The sequence below is a fragment of the Xenopus laevis genome, chromosome 8L (assembly GCF_017654675.1).
Source record: "Xenopus laevis strain J_2021 chromosome 8L, Xenopus_laevis_v10.1, whole genome shotgun sequence".
Classification (NCBI taxonomy): domain Eukaryota; kingdom Metazoa; phylum Chordata; class Amphibia; order Anura; family Pipidae; genus Xenopus; species Xenopus laevis.
Genome location: NC_054385.1, coordinates 105,626,926 through 105,649,273, shown reverse-complemented (window position 1 = coordinate 105,649,273; position 22,348 = coordinate 105,626,926). Strand labels below are relative to the sequence as shown.

Here is a 22,348-nt window from a genome sequence, read left to right as displayed (position 1 = left end):
CATTGCTTGTCAGGAGATTAACATTAAATTCAGTAGAAGTACAGTTCTGGAATGTTTTGGGGCAGTGCTTAAAGTGTCTCAAAGAGCCCTGCGTGACATTGCCCTCATAGGGAAATGTCACATTATATTTAAATGCATATAAAATGCTTTCATGGTAACAGCTACAGAGCCAGACAATTATGCAAATATTTCCATATTTCCAAATATTTTACTGATCATAAAAAACAAACATTTTGTTCAAAATATTTAAACAAACATTTGGGGGAAATCAGTGGTAAAATAATGGCATATTTAGAGATGCTAAACACACCTAAAGACTTCATGAGCAGTGGAAACAAGTGCAAGTAGGACCTCTAGTGGAAACAGTAAGGAAAACATCAGTCAAAGAAAATGAGTGGAATTAGCCAGGTTAAAAGAAAAACCAATAGCAGCGGAATGGGGAAAACAACAAACCTAATCGGTGAGATGGAAAATAATAGGGAATGGAACTAACCATAAAGGGACACACTAGTTAAAACACTATTTTAAGGTTATTCTTGCCCGAAATTGGCAGAGGGCAATATTGGGGGATGCGGTTCTTCGTGTTTGGGCTACTAAAAAAAAGTATCTTAAAATTGCCCTGTGTGCCATTGGCCTGAGGGTGTGGAGAACCTGGAAAGAATAACAAAAAAACACTGCTGGGGGAGTTGGGGAGAAATTTGCAGTGTGTAAAGATGGCAGTATGTCAGGCAAATATATCCAGCCAATAGAGAATTAGATTACCAGTATGGCAGATCAATTGAAGAAGGAAGCTATTTACAGGTTAGTTATTGTACATTTTTAAAGCCTCTATTTTGTCCTGATATGATACACAAAAAACGATGTGATCTCATTTCTTTATAGTTATATGTATTTCCCCAAACTTGGATCCAGATCTATTGACATATAAGGAATGCCACAGTTTGAGCCTTACCAAAACGTCATGCACCAGGGCCTGATATGTCCATGTGTGGTGAAGAGGAGTCGACAGGTCTATGTTTCTGTCCACAAGGACTAATAAAGGTCTTTGGAAGCTGTACAAGAGAAAGAAAAACATCTCACATTTCAGGTTCTAGAACACTTCTGATAGGGAAATGTGGCTGTTAACCAGGTGTTTTGAGAAAACCCTTACAAAATGTCAGCCAAATGTTATTCAAACATCATTTGTCTCGTCTATAAAGATTCTCATTTACCTGGGTCATGATATACAGTATCTAATAGAATTAAGTCAAAGGCAACTGGACATTTAGAGTTTTTCTTGAAAATGTCTCACTACTCATCCGAGTAGATTCTTCAGTTGAATTTAAGAAGACACTCTGATAAGTGATGAAACATTTTCAAGAAAAACATCAAAATGTAAAAAAAAAAAAAAGGGACTTAACCTCCAGGGTTTTTCAAGAAAAACTCTAAATGTCCACTTGCCTTTGACTTAATTCTAGTAGATATAATGTCTTGGAAAAAACGGTCTGTCCCAATTCAACAACGGCACACAGGTGAAACAGCACATAGCACTTGATGATACTGCAACTTGTTCTGGCTGTTATAATTCAGATGCAAGCTTATAGAAATTATATATGAAAGGGAAAGCATAAACCCTTAATACCACTGCAGTTTCCTGTAAAGGACTCCCTCTCTGCTCTTAACAGCACCACCCACACACCCCAATACAGCCTTGCTTTACAGCACCTTCCGATTAAATGCCGAGTAGCGCAGAAGGGTTGATGGATGGCATCTCGGCTGCTTGACATCCTCTTAAATTAACAAGTTAACTTTTATCATTTAAGATGAGGGATGTTTACTGCCTTCTAAAGATTGTCCTGTTTAGAAGTTGTGTGCACCAGTGCTGGAATTCAGCACATACCCAAAGATAAGAGGAGTTGGAAATTTAAAATACAAACACATTTGTGTAAACCTATCTCAATTTTAAACAAGGATACCAAAATTTTGAAAATTATTAATACAGCTCTTGAATAACACTAAAAAGTTAACTGGTACACCAAGCCTGCCATCAGTGCAATCAGCAGAATGCATCAGTTTTGCAGAATAGTATCAGTGTTTACTTCTAATATTGACTATAAATTGATCAGATTCCTTAATTATTCTCATTTTTTCTTTGTGTGCCGCTCTCTCAGATTCCTGCAGCACAGGCCAGAGTAATCTTCTGTGCCTCAGCAGGAAAGTAAAATGGCGGCATCTTCAGAGCCATGGATCTCATATAGCCTTAAAGGAACAGTAACACCAAAAAATCAAAGTATTTTAAAGTAAATAAAATATAATGTAGCGTTGCCCTGCACTGGTAAAACTGATGTATTTGCTTTTATAGTTCATATAAACAAGCTGCTGTGTAGCAATGGTGGGAATTGAAAAAAGTCTATATGGCACAGGTTAAATAGTGAATAACTGATAACACCATTATCTTCTACAGAGCTTATCTGCTATCTGTTGTGTAACCTGAGCCTTTTCTCATTTGAATGGCTGCCCCCATTGCTACACAGCAGCTTATTTATATAAACAATAGCAGTGTTTTTGACGCAAGCAATGCAGTTTTACGAGTGCAGGGCAACACTGCATTATATTTTTATTACTTTAATACAAATTTTTGATGTTACTATTCCTTTAAGGTGGCCATAGATGTAACAATTACGATCTTTATTGGGAGCATTGGTTAGTTTTCAATACACACGTGTAGAGCTGACTCGTTTATACATACAGTAGAAACAACAGGATTCTACCTGTATGTGATGATTCAGCACTAACAATGGCTGAAGTTAGGGTGCCTTCGAAGGCACCTGATCCAAATTTTCCGGGCAGCCTGATGAGCCAACCGATATCTATGTCTTTTGGCAAAATCTGTTGGCTCATCTTCTGCCATATACACAACGAATATCGTACAATAATTTTTTTGTACAATATTTTAGGTGCGTCTATGGCCACCTTTAGTCTGCTCCAGTAGTTACAAAACATGTTACAACATTTTCTTCCAAATCCTTTGTCAGGCTTTACTGGTCCTTTAAAATTAAGTTACCTGAATTGTCCAGCACCCAGGTTATCTCCAGTAAACAGGCTGTTCCTGGCATCTCGCAGATTTTCTCTCAATTTCTTATCAAGTTTCTAAAAAGCAAGCCAATTAATGTGAGCAATGTTTTCAATATGTTAAAGCCTGTATAGTTTACAGTACTGTGAAGTTAATTTTGACTCCTGGTGACCATATGATGGGTAGCCCAAAATGCCATGTCAGTTTGGGCCTTTTTTGGAATTATATGTTTGATGTATCCTGTCACTATGTATAACTAAATCATAAATGCATGCGTTTAAGATTTAAATTATGACAGTTTATTTGATGATTATAATTAAATAATCTATTGTAAATATCTTACTACAAAAATGTCCTTCAGAATGAAGGTTCTAATGAAACTTGTCAACCATGAATGAACTTGCTATAAATATATGCTCCCAGATGCCTATCCCCTTTTCTCCTTCCTCCTGCCCTTTTTTGATACGTTGATTTTAATGTTCCTCCCTCTTTTAACTGTATTGGTTAATTGATGTACTTTGGTGATTGGTGGGACTGGGGTATATAATTGGTACACCATTTTGTTGTTGTTCAGCCTATGATTAAGAGCCTGAGTGCACAAAACGCATAAGGCTATGTATTAATTTACTTTATGGCCTAAAATAAAATTCTTAGTTCTTTTACAAGCCTGTTTTTGTGGGACCCGTGAGTGCCTGCTGTCTTCTGTTTGGTAGGATACCCTCAGCTTTCTCACTGCCATGTTTATGATTGCTCTCATTGAGTCTATCCATCTCGTCATTGTCCTCTTCCTCCAACGGATTATTACCCAAGGGATTATTACCAAAATAACTATTCTTTAATTTTCAGGCATCAATATGTATATTGTTTGGGTGAAGATATGATTGTGATGTGTCTGACAATACAGCAGGTAAACATAATGGCAAAATGCAATAAAAGTTGCCAAGTTGCCAAGTTGTTTCCTTCAAACACTTTTTTCAGTTCAATTGGTTTCAGATTTCCAATTATTTCCTATTTTGTATTTGGGACCGTTTTTCTAATATTGAATTGTAAAGTTAAATTTTTCACCTTCTAAACCAGCTCTGGCAGGGGGGGGGGGTTGCCAACTCTTTAACAGTTCTGAATTGATACATTTAGGTAGGAGACAGACGAGAAGACTCGGGGAGATTAGTCGCCCGGCGACAAATCGCCTCTACTCACGAGGAAACTTCGGACGACTTTGGGAAGCAACGCGATCCAAGTGCCATCACGCTGTCAATTTAGATTCTAGCCGGTTGGGAGGCAGTCCGAGGAGATTAGTCGCCCGAAGAAGAGGAGATTTGGCGACTAAATCTCCCCGAAACTTCTCGTCTGTCTCTGCCCTAAGTTGATACATTTGTTATCTTTGTCCCCGATGAGCAGAATCCCTGAGTTTCATTACAGGCAGCTGTTAGAATTTATACAATAGTTGCTAATACTCCAGAGATGCTGCTGAGAAATGTATCAACTAAATGTATCAATTAATTGTAGCAAATTGTAATAGTTCCGAATCTGCTCCTGAATCATTGAGCTGCCAGACTGAAACCCCAGAGACAGGAACATTAAACTGTAAACTGCAATTTTGGGAAACCTGTAAAAAATAAAAGATGGACAATTGAAATTGAAAAAAGGCTGTTTATGGTGAACAATCTGAAAACAACTGAACTAGAAAAAGTGTTTTGAAGTTGTACAACCCCTTTAACCCATAACATCAGCATTGGAGCTTTTAGGACACATTACTGGAGTCAATTGAGACACTCACCACTGCCACCATTTCTGCAGCATTTCCTCTTGCACATCTTATAATAGGCACAGCACCTGTGGTAGACAATGCAAACATTATATAAGAGAACATTTCTAACCTAGCCATTACGCCATCCAAATACAAGTTGAAATGAAGTTAGAAAACAAAGGCAAAGATCTGGCAGATTTCTAAGTGTAACTACACTGGTGCAACACAGAACCTATGTAAATTGGCAGCACTGTGCGGTAACCTGCAACATTCAGAATTAAAGTCTTGATATACATTTACTTATGGTATAAATTGTTGCGACATGGCATTTTATAGATAAAGGTAAATAAAGGTTAATATTCTACATTTCTAGGGATGCACCTAATCCAGGATTCGGTTCAGGATTTGGACTTTTTCAGTAGAATTAGGGTGAATCCAATTGCTTGGCCAAACTGAATTCAAATCTTTAAAATCTTGTGACTTTTTGTCACACAAACAAGGAAGTGAAACACAAACAAGGAGATGAAACATTTTTTCACCACGTGCTGCATGCACAGTTCTCTTTAACCTTTCCTGATGCTAATTTGGATATGCCCTTTGGGATTCGGACTTGGTTTGGGATTCTGATCTTTCATAAAAGGTTAAACCGAATCTCAAAACAGTGGATTTGGTGCATCCCTTCCAATGTCCCATCATTACTTTCCTGTGGCATATGTCTGTCTTGTGGGTTATGCACCTCTAGAATCATCCCGATTTAAAATAAGAATGCCTGTGTTTGTATTTCTGGGTACACTAAAAATAATTACTGAAGGGATGTGAAGCCAGACAGGAGGATAAAGCCCAGAGCCAGAAGGAAGAGTTTAGCTTTGATTTTCCTGTCCTAAGGAAGTTTACCCTATGGTACATATTTCCCCCCAGAGGCAGGCAAGAGAAGTGTAAGCTTTATTTCTTTTTATTTATGTCTACTTAAAGGGATACTGTCCAGCAGAATTCTGCTCCAGCAGGATTCGGCACTGAAATCCATTTCTCAAAAGAGCAAACAGATTTTTTTATATTCAATTTTGAAATCTGACATGGGGCTAGACATATTGTCAATTTCCCAGCTGCCCCAAGTCATGTGACTTGTGCTCTGATAAACTTCAATCACTCTTTACTGCTGTACTGCAAGTTGGAGTGATATCACCCCCTCCCTCCTCCCCCCCAGGAGCCAAGCAAAAGAACAATGGGAAGGTAACCAGATAGCAGCTCCCTAACACAAGATAACAACTGCCTGGTAGATCTAAGAACAGCACTCAATAGTAAAAACCCATGTCCCACTGAGACACATTCAGTTACATTGAGAAGGAAAAACAGCAGCCTGCCAGAAAGCATTTCTCTCCTAAAGTGCAGGCACAAGTCACATGACCAGGGGCAGCTGGGAAATTGACAAAATGTCTAGCCCCATGTCAGATTTCAAAATTGAATATAAAAAAATCTGTTTGCTCTTTTGAGAAACGGATTTCAGTGCAGAATTCTGCTGGAACAGCACTATTAACTGATGAAAAAAAAACATGTTTTCCGATGACAGGATCCCTTTAATGTAGATTTTTTTTTGTTTCGCACTTAACTTTTCCTCTATTATGTTCCACTAAGGCAATTACCTTTAACTTGTATTTTCTTCAGCTCTTACTAGAATGGATGAAACTTCAGGCAGCTTATGAAAACTGAAGCAGCGTATATGTTGGAGACGCATATGGAAGGGGAGATTTATCATGGGCATCTAACTTCCTAGTGTTCCATCAGCCTTAGAAGCCAACACTGAAATATGCCAGTGTTCTACACATAATTGATAATAACAAACGGCTCAGACAAAGAAGTACATACCCAGTGTGACAAAGAAGCAGAAAAGGCTATCAACAATTGTGTCCATAACTGTTTCCATTTCTGTGTCCGTGATATCAGATCTGTTTAAAGCTGGGGAAACAACACATACAGCAACACATAAGTGAAAGAGCAAAAAGGCCCAGTCCTTGAACTGTGCGGCTTTTAACAGAAGCTCAGTCTGCAGACAATCTCCTTAGGCTAGAGACAGAAGCAGCGGATCCTGGCCTGTAGACGTGGCGGAATTCATCGCCGAAATTAACAGTCTGCCTGCACCCAAGCTAAGGCAATGTATTTGGGTGGCAGCAGGGTGAGATCCGCTACATGTGGCCCTAGCCTAGTCAGCTACACATTATAATAAGCAGAGGGTAAGATTACAATAATAATAGCATGCAACAAACATAGGTAGCTGCTAATTTGGAGTGGGAGGGGAAATTCACGAAAATTGATATAACCTAAAATGTATATAAAAGGTAGAGTTTGAGGTTTTTTTTTCCCCGAAAAATTTTAGTTTTTTAGTGAAACTACCCACGTAAAAATAATTATTTTTTTTTGAGAAAACACAACTTGACTTTGATAAATAACCCCCTAAATGTTATGGTATGATGGAAACCATCTAATTCTAATATTGTAACTCCAGTTTCAGATTTTTTACCCTATACCAAAATGCTTTTCTTTTTTAAACATCAATAAGTAAATGCTTCTGCCAGTTTATGTGGCAAAATGGAATTAATAATGCCAAAACACCTATACCAACCATCATAAGTTGTTCTTACTGCAGTTGGGAAATACTTTCATTTTAGTTATACCACCCTTTTACACTTCATATATTACAGTGTAGAAAGAGAACCATAAACACGGCACAAGTAAATAAACTAATTGCATTCAAATCCACTTCACCTACCCCGATAAGACACCAGGTCCTTGTTTTGGTTGCACAGCACAAACATGTCATCCTCTAGAGTAATAAAATTCAGGTATTGGTCAAAAACCTGGTGGAAAAAAAGTAATTAAATATTCTGCAGTAACAGTGTTAAGGCCCATAAACTTTGTGATAATCAGTATACTGAAGCTAGCTAGATCAGTGGAACTATTGTATGCAGTAATAATGCTTCCAGGGCTGAAATATCCAGGATTCCAAATAACGGTCTCTCAGTACAGGCATACATACTCAGCAGTCGCTAACCTGTGAATAGCCTAAGCAGATCTCACATTTCTTACTGGTTCCCAAAGAGCCTGAGATAATGAATAGGACAGTTTTGAGGGCTCAGTCTTTCCTGACTGGTATAAACAATTTCACCCAAATTTTAAAACAATGGTTTTAATAGATGAATGATGTATATGAATATGGAGAATATGATGAGCCCTAGAAGCAGGGCTTACACTGAAAACATATTGTATATAGCATTATACAGTGAATATCTAATGTAACTAAGAATGTTCATTCTCACAATCCTCCTAAACTGGCCATAAAAGCAGCCCCATATAGGCTGTCAACTCGGTCCCTTCAGACTGCACTGCACCTTACTGGCCCTTGTATGTGAACTTCTCAAAAAATATCTGGCAGGAGATCAAGTCGGATATCGGTTGGGAAGGTCTACATAGCCCTTCATTACAATCCAATATTTGGCCCAAGGGCCAAATCATTGATCAGCCTGGTCTGGATGAGGCGATACGTTCATCTGTCAACGATACCATTACCTAGAAATGTTGCTATACCACCCTGAGAAAACTGGCGCTTATGTTACCTTTGAGACGTGAGACACAGTGTTGGCAGTTAATGCTGCACTTGCAATATCCTCCAGTTTGCTGCGGGAAATGGCCGAGATGAAGTTTAAATAATAAGATTCGTACAACTGTGTCCTTAGGTCCTGCAATTAGGATCAATAAAGAAAAAAAGGTCTGTAGTATAACTATATACCATAACTATAATGAGTAATACTGACAAAGGACATATACATTAAACATGGTCCCAATTGTATCTTGCTTCGGATTAGTAGAGATCCTTTCTATAGATATAGCAAAATAACACCACAACCGTTTTGGAAAATTAAAGGTATTTATTACTAATTACCTGGCATATCCGGTCCACATTTTCCTCTGTGGGCATTACAAAATACACAGCCGGGACATCTGGAATAGCATCACGATCTGAATGTAAAAGCCTAATGGGAGGGATGCAGAGGTGGTTATCACTATACTTGGCACATACTGTTCAGCAGAAGGTTAGATAAAACCCTTTACATGCTTTTGAAAACAAGCACAAATAACATAATTTAAATCATTTTGAAATGCATAAAGGTGGCCATAGACGTAGAGATACGCTCATTTGGCGACATTGCCACATTGAAGTGGGTGATATTGGGCTGATTCCCATCGTGGGCCCTAGGACTTCTTTTGGATTTCTATCCCCTCATCTGGAAAATGCCAAGTCCCAAGCATTCTGGATATTAATTCCCATACCTGTACTATTATTTTCCTATTGAGACACCTGCCATTTAATCCACAGGCTGGCAATTAAAGGGATTGCAATTAAAGGGGCTGCACCGAATCCAGGATTCGGTTCGGGATTTGGCCGAATCGTTCTGCCCCGCCGAACTGAATCCAAATTTGCATATGCAAATTAGGGGAGGGAAATCATGTGACTTTTTGTCACAAAACAAGGAAGTAAAAAATGTTATCCCCTTCCCAAACCTTCAGATTCGGTTCGTTATTCGGCCTAATCTTTCGCGAAGGATTCAGGGGTACGGCCGAATCCAAAATAGTGGATTCAGTGCATCCCTACCTTTAAGTTAACTTTTAGTATTTTATAGAATGGCCAATTCTAAGCAACTTTTCAATTGGTCTTTATTAATTTTTTTTATTTTTGAATTATTTGCAATTTTCTTCCGATTCTTTCCAGCTTTCAAATGGGGGTCACTGACCCCATCTAAAATCAAATGCTCTGAAAGGCTACAAATGTATTGTTATTGGTACTTGTTATTACTCATCTTTCTATTCAGCTCCTCTCCTATTCATATTCCAGTCTCTTATTAAAATCAATGCATGGTAGCTAGGGTAATTTGAACCCTAGCAACCAGGCAGCTGAAATTCCAAACTGCAGAGCTGCTGAATAAAAAGCTAAATAACTCAAAAACCGCAAATAATAAAAAATGAAAATCAATCGCAAATTGCCTCAGAATATCACACTACATTATACTAAAAGTTAATTTAAAGGTGAACAAAACCTTTAAGGTTACTGGTCTTTACATCTATATAGCATGTTACATTTCAGATATCTGCAGTTAGGCAAATAAAAAACAAAAGGTTGAACTTGGTGGACGTGTGTCTTTTTTCAACCTTACTTACTTAGTTACATAGGGAAGAACATAAAACATTGAAAGGGATGAAAAGCTAAACATTTTAAGTTTGCCTTATGAAAGAAATTTTAATTAAAAGAAACAAACAGAGAGTGCCTTTAATAACAAGTACATTTACTTTAAACCGTAAATGTATATTGGAAGTTGCATATGATTCCTTTTCCTTCATTAGGCACAGGTTTATTGTGGGCTTTACATCCTTTAAGACTATATGCCAGTTCTAAAATTTAACGATTCGTTAAAGCCAGCAAGAAACAGAGTATCTTACAAATGTAAAGTGACTCCCATGTCTCTTAACTCCTTCACCGACAGAAGTGGAGAGATGATGTCCTGGCCAAATCGATCGTAAATGAGAACCTGAAGGGGAAACAAATAACACTAGATTTAATTAAACGAGGAAAACAGCTACAGTAAGAAATACAGTTTGCAGGAAGGTTTAGTTCTATAGTAGCAAACTACAGGTATGGGACCTGTTATCCAGAATGCTCGGGACCTGGGGTTTGCAGATAAAGTATCTTTCTGCAATTTGGATCTTCATATCTTAAGTCTACTAGAAAACCATGTAAACATTAAATAAAGCCAATAGGCTGGTTCTGCTCCAATAAGGATTATTTATAACTTAGTGGGGATTAAGTACAAGGTACTGTTTTATTATTACAGAGAAAAAATATTGGATTATTTGAAGAAAATGTAGCCTATGGGAGAAGGCCTTTCCATAATCCATAACTTTCTAGATAACAGGTTTCCGTTTAACGAACCCCCATACTTGTATAAGCCATATGGTTTAGAATTTTATCTGAATCAATGGTTTAGGATTTTATCCAAATCAATGTCAAAAACCATAATGTCATATGACTTCAATATGCTGGGCATCTGAAGGGGACACGTTTTTACTCAGGTTTTGTTTATCATGAGTGATGCGGAGGCCTATTTATCAAAGGTTGGATTTTAGTGGTTTTTTGAAACCATGACACAACTCACAAACTCTAAAACTGCAAATGTCTTGACATCTATAAAAAAAAAATGGAAAATTACGATGAACTATGTGCTAAAAAATGAACACCTCAAAAACCTCTAAAAATTTTAGTTTTTCAGACAGTTCCTAGCGAAACCCCCCGACCAAAACCCTCTAAAAGTACAAATTGATTTAATGACGTCCAATAAGATCAGTGCAGCTCCCATTGACTTCTATAAGACCTCACCCTTTTGCATTAGTGGTTTTGGTTTTACAGTTAATACGGTAAATGTAGAATTTTTAGAGTCACGTCACCTCTGTCGATGTCAGGACGAGACTTTCTATATTCTATGTGTGACCGTTTTTCTAATATTGAAGTGTAAAGTGTCATTTTTAACTTTCTGAAGCAGCCCTTGGAGGGGTGGGGGTCACTGACACTGTAAACTGTTCTAAATAGATACATTTAGTTAATACATTTCTTATATTTGTCCTTACTGAGCAGAATCTCTGGATTTCATTAGAGGCAGCTGTTGGAATTTATACAATAGTTGCTAATACTCCAGAGAGGCTGCTGAGAAATGTATCAACTAAATGTTACAAAATTGTAACAGTTTAGAGTCTGCACCTGAATTACTGAGCTGCCAGACTCAAACACCAGACACAGGGACATTCAACTTTAAACGTGGATTTTGGAAAAACAGTAAAAAATAAATAGTGGAAAGTAATTGAAAAAAAGTCTTTATTTCTGGGGAACAATCTGGGGAATTGAAAAAAGTTTTGGTGGAAACAAAAAGCAGAAAAATCAGTAGCTCTTACCTTCCATACTGGTTCTCCTGTGCTGCTCTTTACAACAGGAACATTGAAATTCAGCATACGCTTTAAAGCCACTGCAAAAACAATACCAACAGTTAATAAAGTTGTACTGAAATCAGAAACCCTGCAATGTGTAAACATCCCCCAGTTCATGAGCTAAATAAAATCTGTTCAGATTGAAATTTCGCACATTATGGGTTCAACTTTACTCCATTAACAACTATGCCCCATTTCAGCAATCACTCAATACCATCAGGGAGGCATCTGATCTGATCAAGCCTATGACTAAGTGTCCCAGTGACACGAAACGCGTTAGGCGAGAGATGCTTTTATAAATGCATTTTTTTTCATATTTTTATTCTTTGGACTGATGTTGACCTTGATCATTTCGACTGATCATTGATCATTTGGACTGATCATGACCTTGCTCCAACTTTTTTGTTTATCTAGTTACGGATTGTCCGATCCCTTGGGCTGAGGGCTTGGAGCAGGAGCACCTGGGCCACCCATGTAATTCGGTGAGTGACTTCATTGGTGAACTTATATGCTTTAATGTTTATTAGACATCTCATCTGTCCCCAGTTCATTCTGCTTAATGACAATGATCCCAAACACGAGGACAAAACCAGAAAACTAATGGCAGAGAAACGAAGAACAAGAAATCATGCAACAGATGATCTCAACATCATCGAGAAAGCCTGGAATTACTTGCACAGCTACAACAACAAAAATAAGACAGTTTGTGTGGAACTGTGTCAAGTTCACCAGGTAGCTTGGGACCAGCTACTATGAGAGTAACTCCAGAAACTGTATGGAAATTACGTTCTTTTCTGCTTTTTCAGGAAGTTCCTTGATTAATAAAAACTATTTGTGGTATTATTTCTGAACGCATTCCTGCATTAAAGGGGTTGTTCACCTTTGAGTTAACTTTTAGTGTAGAGAGTGATATTCTGAGACAATTTACAATTTTTGTGGTTTTTGAGTTATTTAGCTTTTTATTCAGCTGCTCTCCAGTTTGTGTTTTTTCAGAAATCTGGTAGCTAGGGTCCAAATTACCCTAGCAACCATGCCTTTATTTGAATAAGAGACTGGAATATGAATAGGAGAGGAATGGATTTGCATTTGCAAACATCTAGTTAAAGTCATTTTGACTCTAAAAATTTTCTTTTGAAAATATTAATCTACATATAAAGTTACCTTTTGCAATAATTTGTTATTTGAAGTTCCTAAACCTGACTGTTTTTGCCAACCTGACTGTCTCTTCTCAGCCTGTCAGTTAGAGTTTCTAATGCTAACCGACTCCTGCTGCATAAATATGGCAGCCCCCTCATAGAGGAACACAGGGGTAAGAGAGGTAATATAAAAGCATCAGGCAAATACTTTTGTGGCAAAATTATAAATAGCATCCAAAGACAATGATATGATAGATAATAAAAAAGGTTAGTATCTCTTTAAAGGATAGTTCACCTTTAAATTAACCTTTAGTATGATGTTGACATTGATAATCTGAGAGAATTTATAATTGGTCTTAACTTTACATTTTGTTGTGGCTTTGGAATTATTTAGATTTTTGTTCAGCGGCTCTCCAGTTCGAAATTTCAGCAGCTGCCTGGTTGCTTAGATCCGACTTCCCCAAGGACCCAAATGGAAAAATAAGCAATATAGAAAGATAAGCAATAAAAAGTACATTTTAGCCTCGCAGAGCAATAGGTTTTTGGCTACTGGGGTCAGTGATACCCATTTGAAAGTTGGAAAGAGGCAGAAGAGGTAAGAAGGCACATCACTTAAAATCTAAAACAAAAAATGGAAACAAAAAATAACAGGATATTTTTAAACACACTACAAGTTAACTTAAAGGTGAACTACCACCTTTAAGGATAAATCAGATGCCTATTTACTTACAATTAAAGTGGACATAAAGGATGAGTAAAAAAAAAACCCTAATCTTGTAGGCAATAATGAGTAATATATGATGCTGGTTTTTAGAAGGGATGCCCCGAATCCAGGCTTTTTTCAGAAGGATTCGGATTCGGCCGAATCCTTCTGCCCAGCCGAACCAAATCTGAATTTGCATATGCAAATTAGGGGCGGGGAGGAAAATTGTGTGACTTTTTGTCAGAAAAGAAGGAAGTCACAAATGCTTTCCACTTTCCACCCCTAATTTGCATATGCAAATTCAGCCGAATCTTTCGAGAAGGATTTGGGGGTTCGGCCAAATCCAAAATAGTGGATTCGGTGCATCCCTAGTTTTTAGTCTGGGCTATAAATGAATATTATCTTCAAAAATGCCCTTTTTATTGGAGCTAACTATAAATCTGCTAAGGTTTTGCAAATAAGGGGCAGGCGTGCCTTAGCGGACAATGCCAGAAGCACAGTAGGAGGGGAATAGCCAATCACAGCCTTGCAATCACACAAGCAAAGACATGCTTCAGTCCTCTATCAGGTCAGCCTAGCTACTGATTGATTCCTATTCTACAGTGCCGGCTCTCCTGCACAGCCTGGGAAAGGAGGCAGCAGGAAGTGCGGGACTAGTAGGGTTATTTTCAATAAATCAGCCCGAAACACTAAATTTTTGAGCACTTTCCTTCTATATCTAAAAGTGTATAATTCGCTGGCACTTTCTTGTTTTTCACACACTATTTCTCCTTTCAATAAATAGGTCACAAAATACTGTACGTTATTCAAATCAGCATCCACCCCAGTAAATGGTATCATCTAAACTCCGGAGCCAATGAACGTGCCTGAGGGAACTTGGAAAACATAGACATCCCTTGCAGACAGGGCTCTGGCTGGAATTGAACCTAGGAGCCGAGCAGTACAAGCCTAGTAATGTTACCCACTGCTCAACTATCTCCCATATATTGTAATGCTGTTATGAGTTATGGGCAGCACAATGGGAGTTCTTATTAATGTGGCTGAGCTGCAGTGGTGTCACGTGATTTCTATGCTGGCTGACAATTGCTCTAGTGTCCCCCACTGCCAGTTAACACAGCCACATTTATACACAGGGGACAATACACTCTGCTACCTCAGCAGTTTCATCCGGATGACGTGGGTGATGATGGAAGTTGTCGTTCAGCAACAGCTGGACAGTCCCATGAGAGATGGCTGTGTGTATCAGTTATTGGAGACTCCTATCTGAGTAGTGGAGTGCAACATCAACGACTAATCCTGTTCGCATATTTGTTTCAGTTTCCATCCCCGCCTGCTTTCATTTCTCTTCTTTCAAAGCCCCTATATTTTATCTCCCTCCCTCGTTATCTCCCTCTATCCCTTCCCTGCCCCTCCATCATCTCTGGTTTTTTTTTTATTCGAGATTCGCAATTTTAACCCCAGCATTTCCCACTGCTCACCCGTCTGCTTCTCCCGGATAGAAGCAGCCATCTTGGTCTCTCAAGCTCCTCCTCTCGTCCTGACATCAATAGAGGTGACGTGGCGAAGCAGCAAATGCCCTGCTGGCTGACAGCTGTCGCCAGGGTTACAGGGGCGGAGTCTGCCGCTGTTGACTGACACGGAAATCACAGTTGAAGTAGGAAGTGTAGGCATGCGTTCCACGCTGGTTTGGATCCATCTATAGCATTTGTAAGAACCGTGGCTATTGGTATGTGTTTTTTTTATCCAGGCTGCCTGCAATGGGAAGGAGGTCACTCGTTTTTGAGGGACATGTAACCAGGGGTGTAACTACAGACTAAGGCACTAAGCAGACCCTGCAACTGCAGGGGGGCCCAAGTGCTAAAGTTGTGGTTCACCTTTAAAGTAACTTTTATTATGTTATAGAACGACCAATTCTAAGCACCTTTTCAATTGGTTTTCATTATTTATTTTTTTATAGTTATTTGTCTTTTTCTTCTCTTTGTAGCTTTCAAATTGGCATCGCTGACTCCTTCTAAAAAAACCAAATGCTCTGTAAGGCTACAAATGTATTCTTATTGCTACTTTGTATTACTGATCCTTCTAGTCAGACTGTCCTATTCATATTCCAGTCTCTTATTCAAATCAATGCATGGTTGCTAGGGGAATTTGGACCCTAGTTACCAGATTGCTTAAGACGCAAATTGAACAGCTGCTGAATAAGAAGCTAAATAACTCAAAACTAATAATGAAATAAAACCAATTGTGAGTTGTCTAAGAATATCACTCTCTACTTCATACAAAAGCTATCTCAAAGGTGAACCACCCCTTTAATTCATATACAATTTCAATAAACATTGGTAAAACGGGACATTTTGTTAGCCTCAAAAATAATTTGCTGTGGGGCCCAGTAATATCTCGTTTCACCACTGGTTGTAACACGTTCGCTGCCATTAATATCGGTATTTATTGCTTGGTTATAATATTGTGGGGTTTCTTTTATAATTTAAGGAGTGGTTCACCTATCTATTAACTGTTAGTATGTTCTAGAATGGCTGATTCTAAGCAACTTTTCAATTGGTCTTCATTTTTTATTCTTTATAGTTTTTTTTTTTTTAATTATTTCAGTGACCCCCTCCATTTGAAAGCTGGAAAGTATAAATGACAGTGTGGCCACTAATGAACAGGTGGCACCTGTCCGGTTTTGACCCGGACACTTGTAATTTGAAGGCTATGACTCAGCGATTGGCCGATGTTGGAAAACCGGGCAGGATTCTCTAAGACTGACATGGCGATCGGCCAATCGCTGAGTCATAGCCCCACCCCTGATGTCACAGCTTGGTCCTCAAAGTCCTGTGCCCGCCCTCTCTGTATCACAGCCCTGCCCCCTGCCCAATCGCCATCGGGCTAAAAGGCGGCAACCCTAACCCCATCTAAAAACAAATGCTCTGTAAGGCTACAAATTTCTTGTTATTGTTACTTTTTATTACTCGTCTTTCTATTCAGGCCCTCTCCTATTCATAGTCCAGTTTCTTATTCATATTAATGCATGGTTGCTAGGGTAACTTGGACCCTGATTTTGAAAACTGAAGAGCTGCTGAATAAAAAGCAAAAACCACAGATAATAAAAAATACTAAACGTTAATCCAAAAGTAAACAACCCCTTTAATAATTTTGGGGGTAATATAATTAAAATGCCATGCAATAGGTTATGCACTCTCAAAAATAAAACTCAAACTCAGGTGGTATAAAAAAAAACTTTTACTGTTTAAAACAAAAGGGATCCTTGACAAAGGCATTTGTGCCGAAACGTTGGGGTTAGTCTCATTTGTGGCAAGTATATCCGCTCATTGTTGCTTCCTTTTTTTTTTGCTTCACACAAACCTTTGGGTGGTATGTATACTATTGCTATGTATATTATTGCTGTATAAACTGAACTTTTGTTAATACAATTGCAAATTGTTTTAAACAGTAAAAGAGATTTTGATACCACCTGAGTTTATTATTGAATTTTATTTTTGAGAGTGCATAACCTATTGTATGGTATATTGATTATATGGCCACTCTATGTAGGGGTGACCTTGGTTTTTCGCACCTCTTAAGCATATTTTTGCCAAATATCTAATTGCATGGTGTGCCCTCCTTTTATCTGTATGGTAATATAATTAAAGTCATAAAGTCAGCATTTGGTTTATTAGCCCATAGCCACTAATCTGATGCCACCTGTTCATTAGTGCCAAAACTGTCATTTATATAATGCCACAAGCACACACAGAGAAGGACACACAGGGGAACAAACACTGCCTATAAATACATAGAAATCAAGGGGCATGTATTAGGACTCTTACTCATGAGCGTTTTTACCTGCGCTCCCCTGCGTTCCGTTTTTCTGCGTTCAGCCGCAGGGGAGCGTAGGAATAGACGCATTTCATTTTTTCAAATGGGTCTGTACTCACACAGCGCATGTAGGCGCGGAACGCAGGAAAAATGCAGCATGTTGCGTCTCAACCTGCGTTCGGCGCCTACATGCGCCTGTGTGAGTACAGACCCATTTGAAAAAATGAAATGCGTCTATTCCTGCGCTCCCCTGCGGCTGAACGCTGAAAAACGGAACGCAGGGGAGCGCAGGTAAAAACGCTCATGAGTAAGAGCCCTTAAGAAACACAAGGAAGTAAGTTCTTTGCTTGTACAATCTACTAATTTAGGGCAGATATTGCTGATCCAAGCCACTACGTGCAGTCCGATATGTGTTGTGTTTACTTCATAACAAGGACAGTGACAGTCAGAAGGGAACCTTTGCTCTGAGACCGTGCTATTAAATCTTATACACAGTCCACAGTCCATTTGTTCAGATTGCAGCGAGCACAAGTATTTTGTGTGGAAATAAATAAATTGAATTTTAAAAGTGGTTACATAGTTTTCTAATGTACGTAAAAATTAGAGGGAAGATTGTGCCCAACCCAGTGGGGGAGAACATGTCAACCGATCTTCCTTCAAACCACTGATTTTTGGACATGTAATCTGGCCTTCAGGATGGTGAGTAGGCCAGTCGGTCAGTTTATGGGCACCTTTGGTCTGAAGTACAATTCCTACAGTTTTTCTGTAAACAAATGACAGTTTCCTGACTGAAGTGATTGATTGGGGTTTATCTAAATGCAAAACGAGATTCAGCAGAAGAACAGAGGGAATCACTTTAGGCTTTCTTGTAGAAAACGTTAAAGGGATACTGTCATGGGAAAACATGTTTTTTTCAAAACACATCAGTTAATAGTGCTACTCCAGCAGAATTCTGCACTGAAATCCATTTCTCAAAAGAGCAAACAGATTTTTTTATATTCAATTTTGAAATCTGACATGGGGCTAGACATATTGTCAGTTTCCCAGCTGCCCCTGGTCATGTGACTTGTGCCTGCACTTTAGGAGAGAAATGCTTTCTGGCAGGCTGCTGTTTTTCCTTCTCAATGTGACTGAATGTGTCTCAGAGGGACATGGGTTTTTACTATTGAGTGTTGTTCTTAGATCTATCAGGCAGCTGTTATCTTGTGTTAGGGAGCTGCTATCTGGTTACCTTCCCATTGTTCTTTTGTTTGGCTGCTGGGGGGAAAATGGGAGGGGGTGGTATCACTCTAACTTGCATTACAGCAGTAAAGAGTGATTGAAGTTTATCAGAGCACAAGTCACATGACCAGGGGCAGCTGGGAAATTGACAAAATTACTATCCCCATGTCAGATTGAAAATTGAATATAAAAAATTGAATATAAAAAAATCTGTTTGCTCTTTTGAGAAATGGATTTCAGTGCAGAATTCTACTGGAGCAGCACTATTAACTGATTCATTTTGAAAAAAAAGTTTTTTCCCATGACAGTATCCCTTTAACATGGCATAGCCTCTGTCACAGGCACAGATCAGGCTATATACTGTGAACCCAAGCCGAGGCTGACCAATTAAACCTAAAGGAGAAGGAAAGGCTAAAATTAAGTCAGCTTTATCAGAAAGGTCTCTATAAATACACCAGTAAACCCTCAAAGTAATGCTGCTCTGAGTCCTCTGTCTAATAAAAAAACACAGCATTTCTTCCTGTTTTCAGCTTAAAACTCCAGGGCTAGGGCTTGAGCATGCTCAGTTTGCTCCTCTCTCCCTCCCTGTTGTAATCTGAGCTCAGAGTGAGCAGGGAGAGACTCGGGCAGGAAGTGGTCACACCAAGCTAATATGGCAGCTGCAATCCTAAACAGAGAACTTCTAGAGCTGTTTACTCACGTATGGTAAAGCATTCTGCAGAATAAATATAATGTTTTAGCTTGCACTATTTTGGCTATTGGCAATAATAGCCAATATAGCTTATCTTCTTTAATGGGAAACATTTTGGTTCATGTGAAATTACCTCTTCCACTGTAAACCACAGAATATAAAGACCAATTACATAATGTTTGAGAGTGTCATTGTCTACATCATACTCCTTTAGGACATGGTTGTCATAATATTTGTACACCCGTTTTGTACAGATCAGGGCATATATAGCATTGCGGATAACTGAATAAGAAAATGAGAGATATGTATCTAGAGGAAGCTGGGCAGGCTTTATTCCGATCTAAGGCTGAATTTAACGGACGTGTAGTTTATTATTTTAATTTTGACTTGATGCAGAAGGACTCCTGTATACCATTAGTCCTGCTACAGAGATGCATCGCCCCTGGACTGAAGGAATGCTTTAGTTTGGTCTGCAATGCACACATGTAGCATTGTGTTGAAGAGGTGTTCACCTTTGAACTAACTTTCAATATGGCTAATCCTAGGCAACTTTTCCAATGGTCTTCATTGTTTATTTTGTATAGTTTTTGAATTATTTGCCTTCTTTTGATTCAGCCTTCGCTGGCCCCATCTAAAAACAAATGCTCTGTAAGGCTACAAAAGTATTGTTATTGCTACTTTTTATTACTCCTCTTTCTATTCAGGCCTCTGCCTTTTATACTCGGGTCTTTTATTCAAATCGGTGAATGGTTGCTAGGCTAATTTGGACCATAGCAACCTGAATGTGGAAACTGCAAACTGGAGAGCTGCTGAATAAAAAGCTAAATAACAAATAAAACACATAATAAAAAACAATTGCAAATTATATCTCTTTCTACATTATACTAGAAGTTAACGCAAAGGTAAATAACCCCTTTAAATACAAGTATAGGATTTGCGATCCGGTAACCGGTTATCCAAAAAGATCTGAATTACTCCATATAGATATGAACATACTCCATATACCCTTATCTCACTGGGGGTCATTGATGGTGGAGGTGTGCCTTGGGAGCTCCTCACATTTGGCTGGAAACCCATTATCCAGAAATCTTCAAATTACGGAAAGGAGATCTCCCATAGATTCCATTTTAATCAAACAATTCCAACGATTTCCTTTTTCTCTGTAATAATAACAATACCTTGTACTTGATCCCAACTAAGATATAATTAATCCTTATTGGAAGCAAAACCAGCCTATTGGGTTTATTTAATGTTTACATGATTTTCTAGTAGTCTTAAGGTGGCCATACACGGATAGATCCGCTCGTTTGGCGATGTCGCCAAACGAGCGGATCTCCCTCCGATATGCCCACCTTGAGGTGGGCAATATCGGGCTGATCCGATCGTGGGCCCTAGGGCCCAACGATCGGATCCTAGCGTTCACCAAACGGGCGGTCGGATGGCGGGACCGCATCAACGAACAGATGCGGCCGCGATCCGACGGGATTTTTAATCCCATCCGATCGAGATCTGGCCGACTTTCGGCCAGATCTCGATCGGGGAAGCCCGTCGGGGGCCCCCATACACGGGCCAATAAGCTGCCGACACGGTCTGTCGGCAGCTTTTATCGGCCCGTGTATGGCCACCTTTAGAGTAAGAAGATCCAAATTACAGAAAGATCTGTTATCCAGAAAACACAGGGTCTCGAGCATTCTGGATAAGTCCCACACTTGTACCAGTAATACCATATTGGGGCTGGGAGAGAGAGGGACAATTTATAGTTGTTGAATGTCCATCCAAACAGCAGTTGGAGGATGCGGTGTTTGGCAAATTACCTGGTGAGAGCTTTGATCAACTACATATCCAATCCAAGGATGGATGAGTTTGGACAGTGAGTAAAGACACCATGGCTACTACATCTCTGAAAATGAGAGCTTGAAATGGAGAACCACAATCACAGATGTAGATTTTGGAAATGGTAAGAACTTTTGGTAAAGAAGGTAGATTGTAACAGGGAGATGTGCACCTTTGATATCGATTGAAGACAGCACAGAAATGACAATCCTCTGTGATTACAAAAGAGGAAATAATTGAAAGGCCTGTCAATCAATCATCAAAAAAATAGTGTTTAACAGTAATAAAAATATAACGCAGTCTTGCCATGCATGGGTAAAACACACTGGGGGGGTTGGCTTCAGAAACACTACTATTGTTTATATAAATGAGCTGCTGTGTAGCAATGGGGGCAGCCATTCAAAGGAGAAAAGGCTCAGGTTACACAGCAGATAATCTCTGTAGAACACAATGGTGTTATCTGTTATCCACTATTTAACCTGTGCCATATAGTCTTTTTTCAATTTCCACCATTGCTACAAATCAGCTTGTTTATATGAACTATAGTAGTGTTTCTGAAGCAAACAGACCAGTTTTACCAGTGCAGGGCAACATTACATGATATTTTCATTACTTTAAAACACTTTCATTTCTTGGTGTTACTGTTACCTTCAAAGAATTCCATAAATTCAGGACATCGTATCCGCTATCCAGGGATCATCCGTGTGTTGCAATAAAATCAGGAAACCGCTGCCTTATCAGTTGTTGATTTACATCAAAATTTGAAGAGTTGCTAGGTGATTTTGCATTTACCAGAGTAAAGAACCTCCTATAACCCAGGCAACTCACTTGCCATATAGATAGACACAGAAGTGGGGAGAAAATGGAGAGGGGGGGGAATAGATATAGGAGGTGGAACTAGTATAGCAGCCGCAAGCTAGCCATTAGTCCCTGCACAGAAGAGAAGACAACACTAAATATCGTGGGATAATATAACAAGCAGCGGTGGGAAATCTTGCAACATATTTGTGTAATTTTTATTTTTAACAGAAGATACGTTTAGAAAGTTGAACAAGTGAAACAAAAACGGACTTTCTAATAGTAGGCCAACATTTGTACAGACATTGTAACAGTTTACAAGCAGTCATAA

The 22,348-nt window shown here is 38.9% G+C and overlaps 1 protein-coding gene across 2 annotated transcripts in view; it reads right to left on the bottom strand.

The window, feature by feature from the left end:
• scfd1.L (sec1 family domain containing 1 L homeolog) overlaps positions 1-15,199 on the bottom strand; it is a 61,900-nt gene extending 46,701 nt beyond the window's left edge. Inside the window, 10 exon segments of one of the 2 annotated variants that reach the window (NM_001092557.1) lie at positions 953-1,052; positions 3,044-3,129; positions 4,830-4,885; positions 6,663-6,752; positions 7,564-7,651; positions 8,408-8,530; positions 8,734-8,824; positions 10,287-10,375; positions 11,790-11,860; positions 15,140-15,199. In NM_001092557.1, the coding sequence (NP_001086026.1) occupies positions 953-1,052; positions 3,044-3,129; positions 4,830-4,885; positions 6,663-6,752; positions 7,564-7,651; positions 8,408-8,530; positions 8,734-8,824; positions 10,287-10,375; positions 11,790-11,860; positions 15,140-15,170 (825 nt within the window). In that variant the 5' untranslated portion in view covers positions 15,171-15,199. 2 annotated transcript variants of the gene reach the window in all.
• Positions 15,200-22,348: the final 7,149 nt, after the last annotated feature.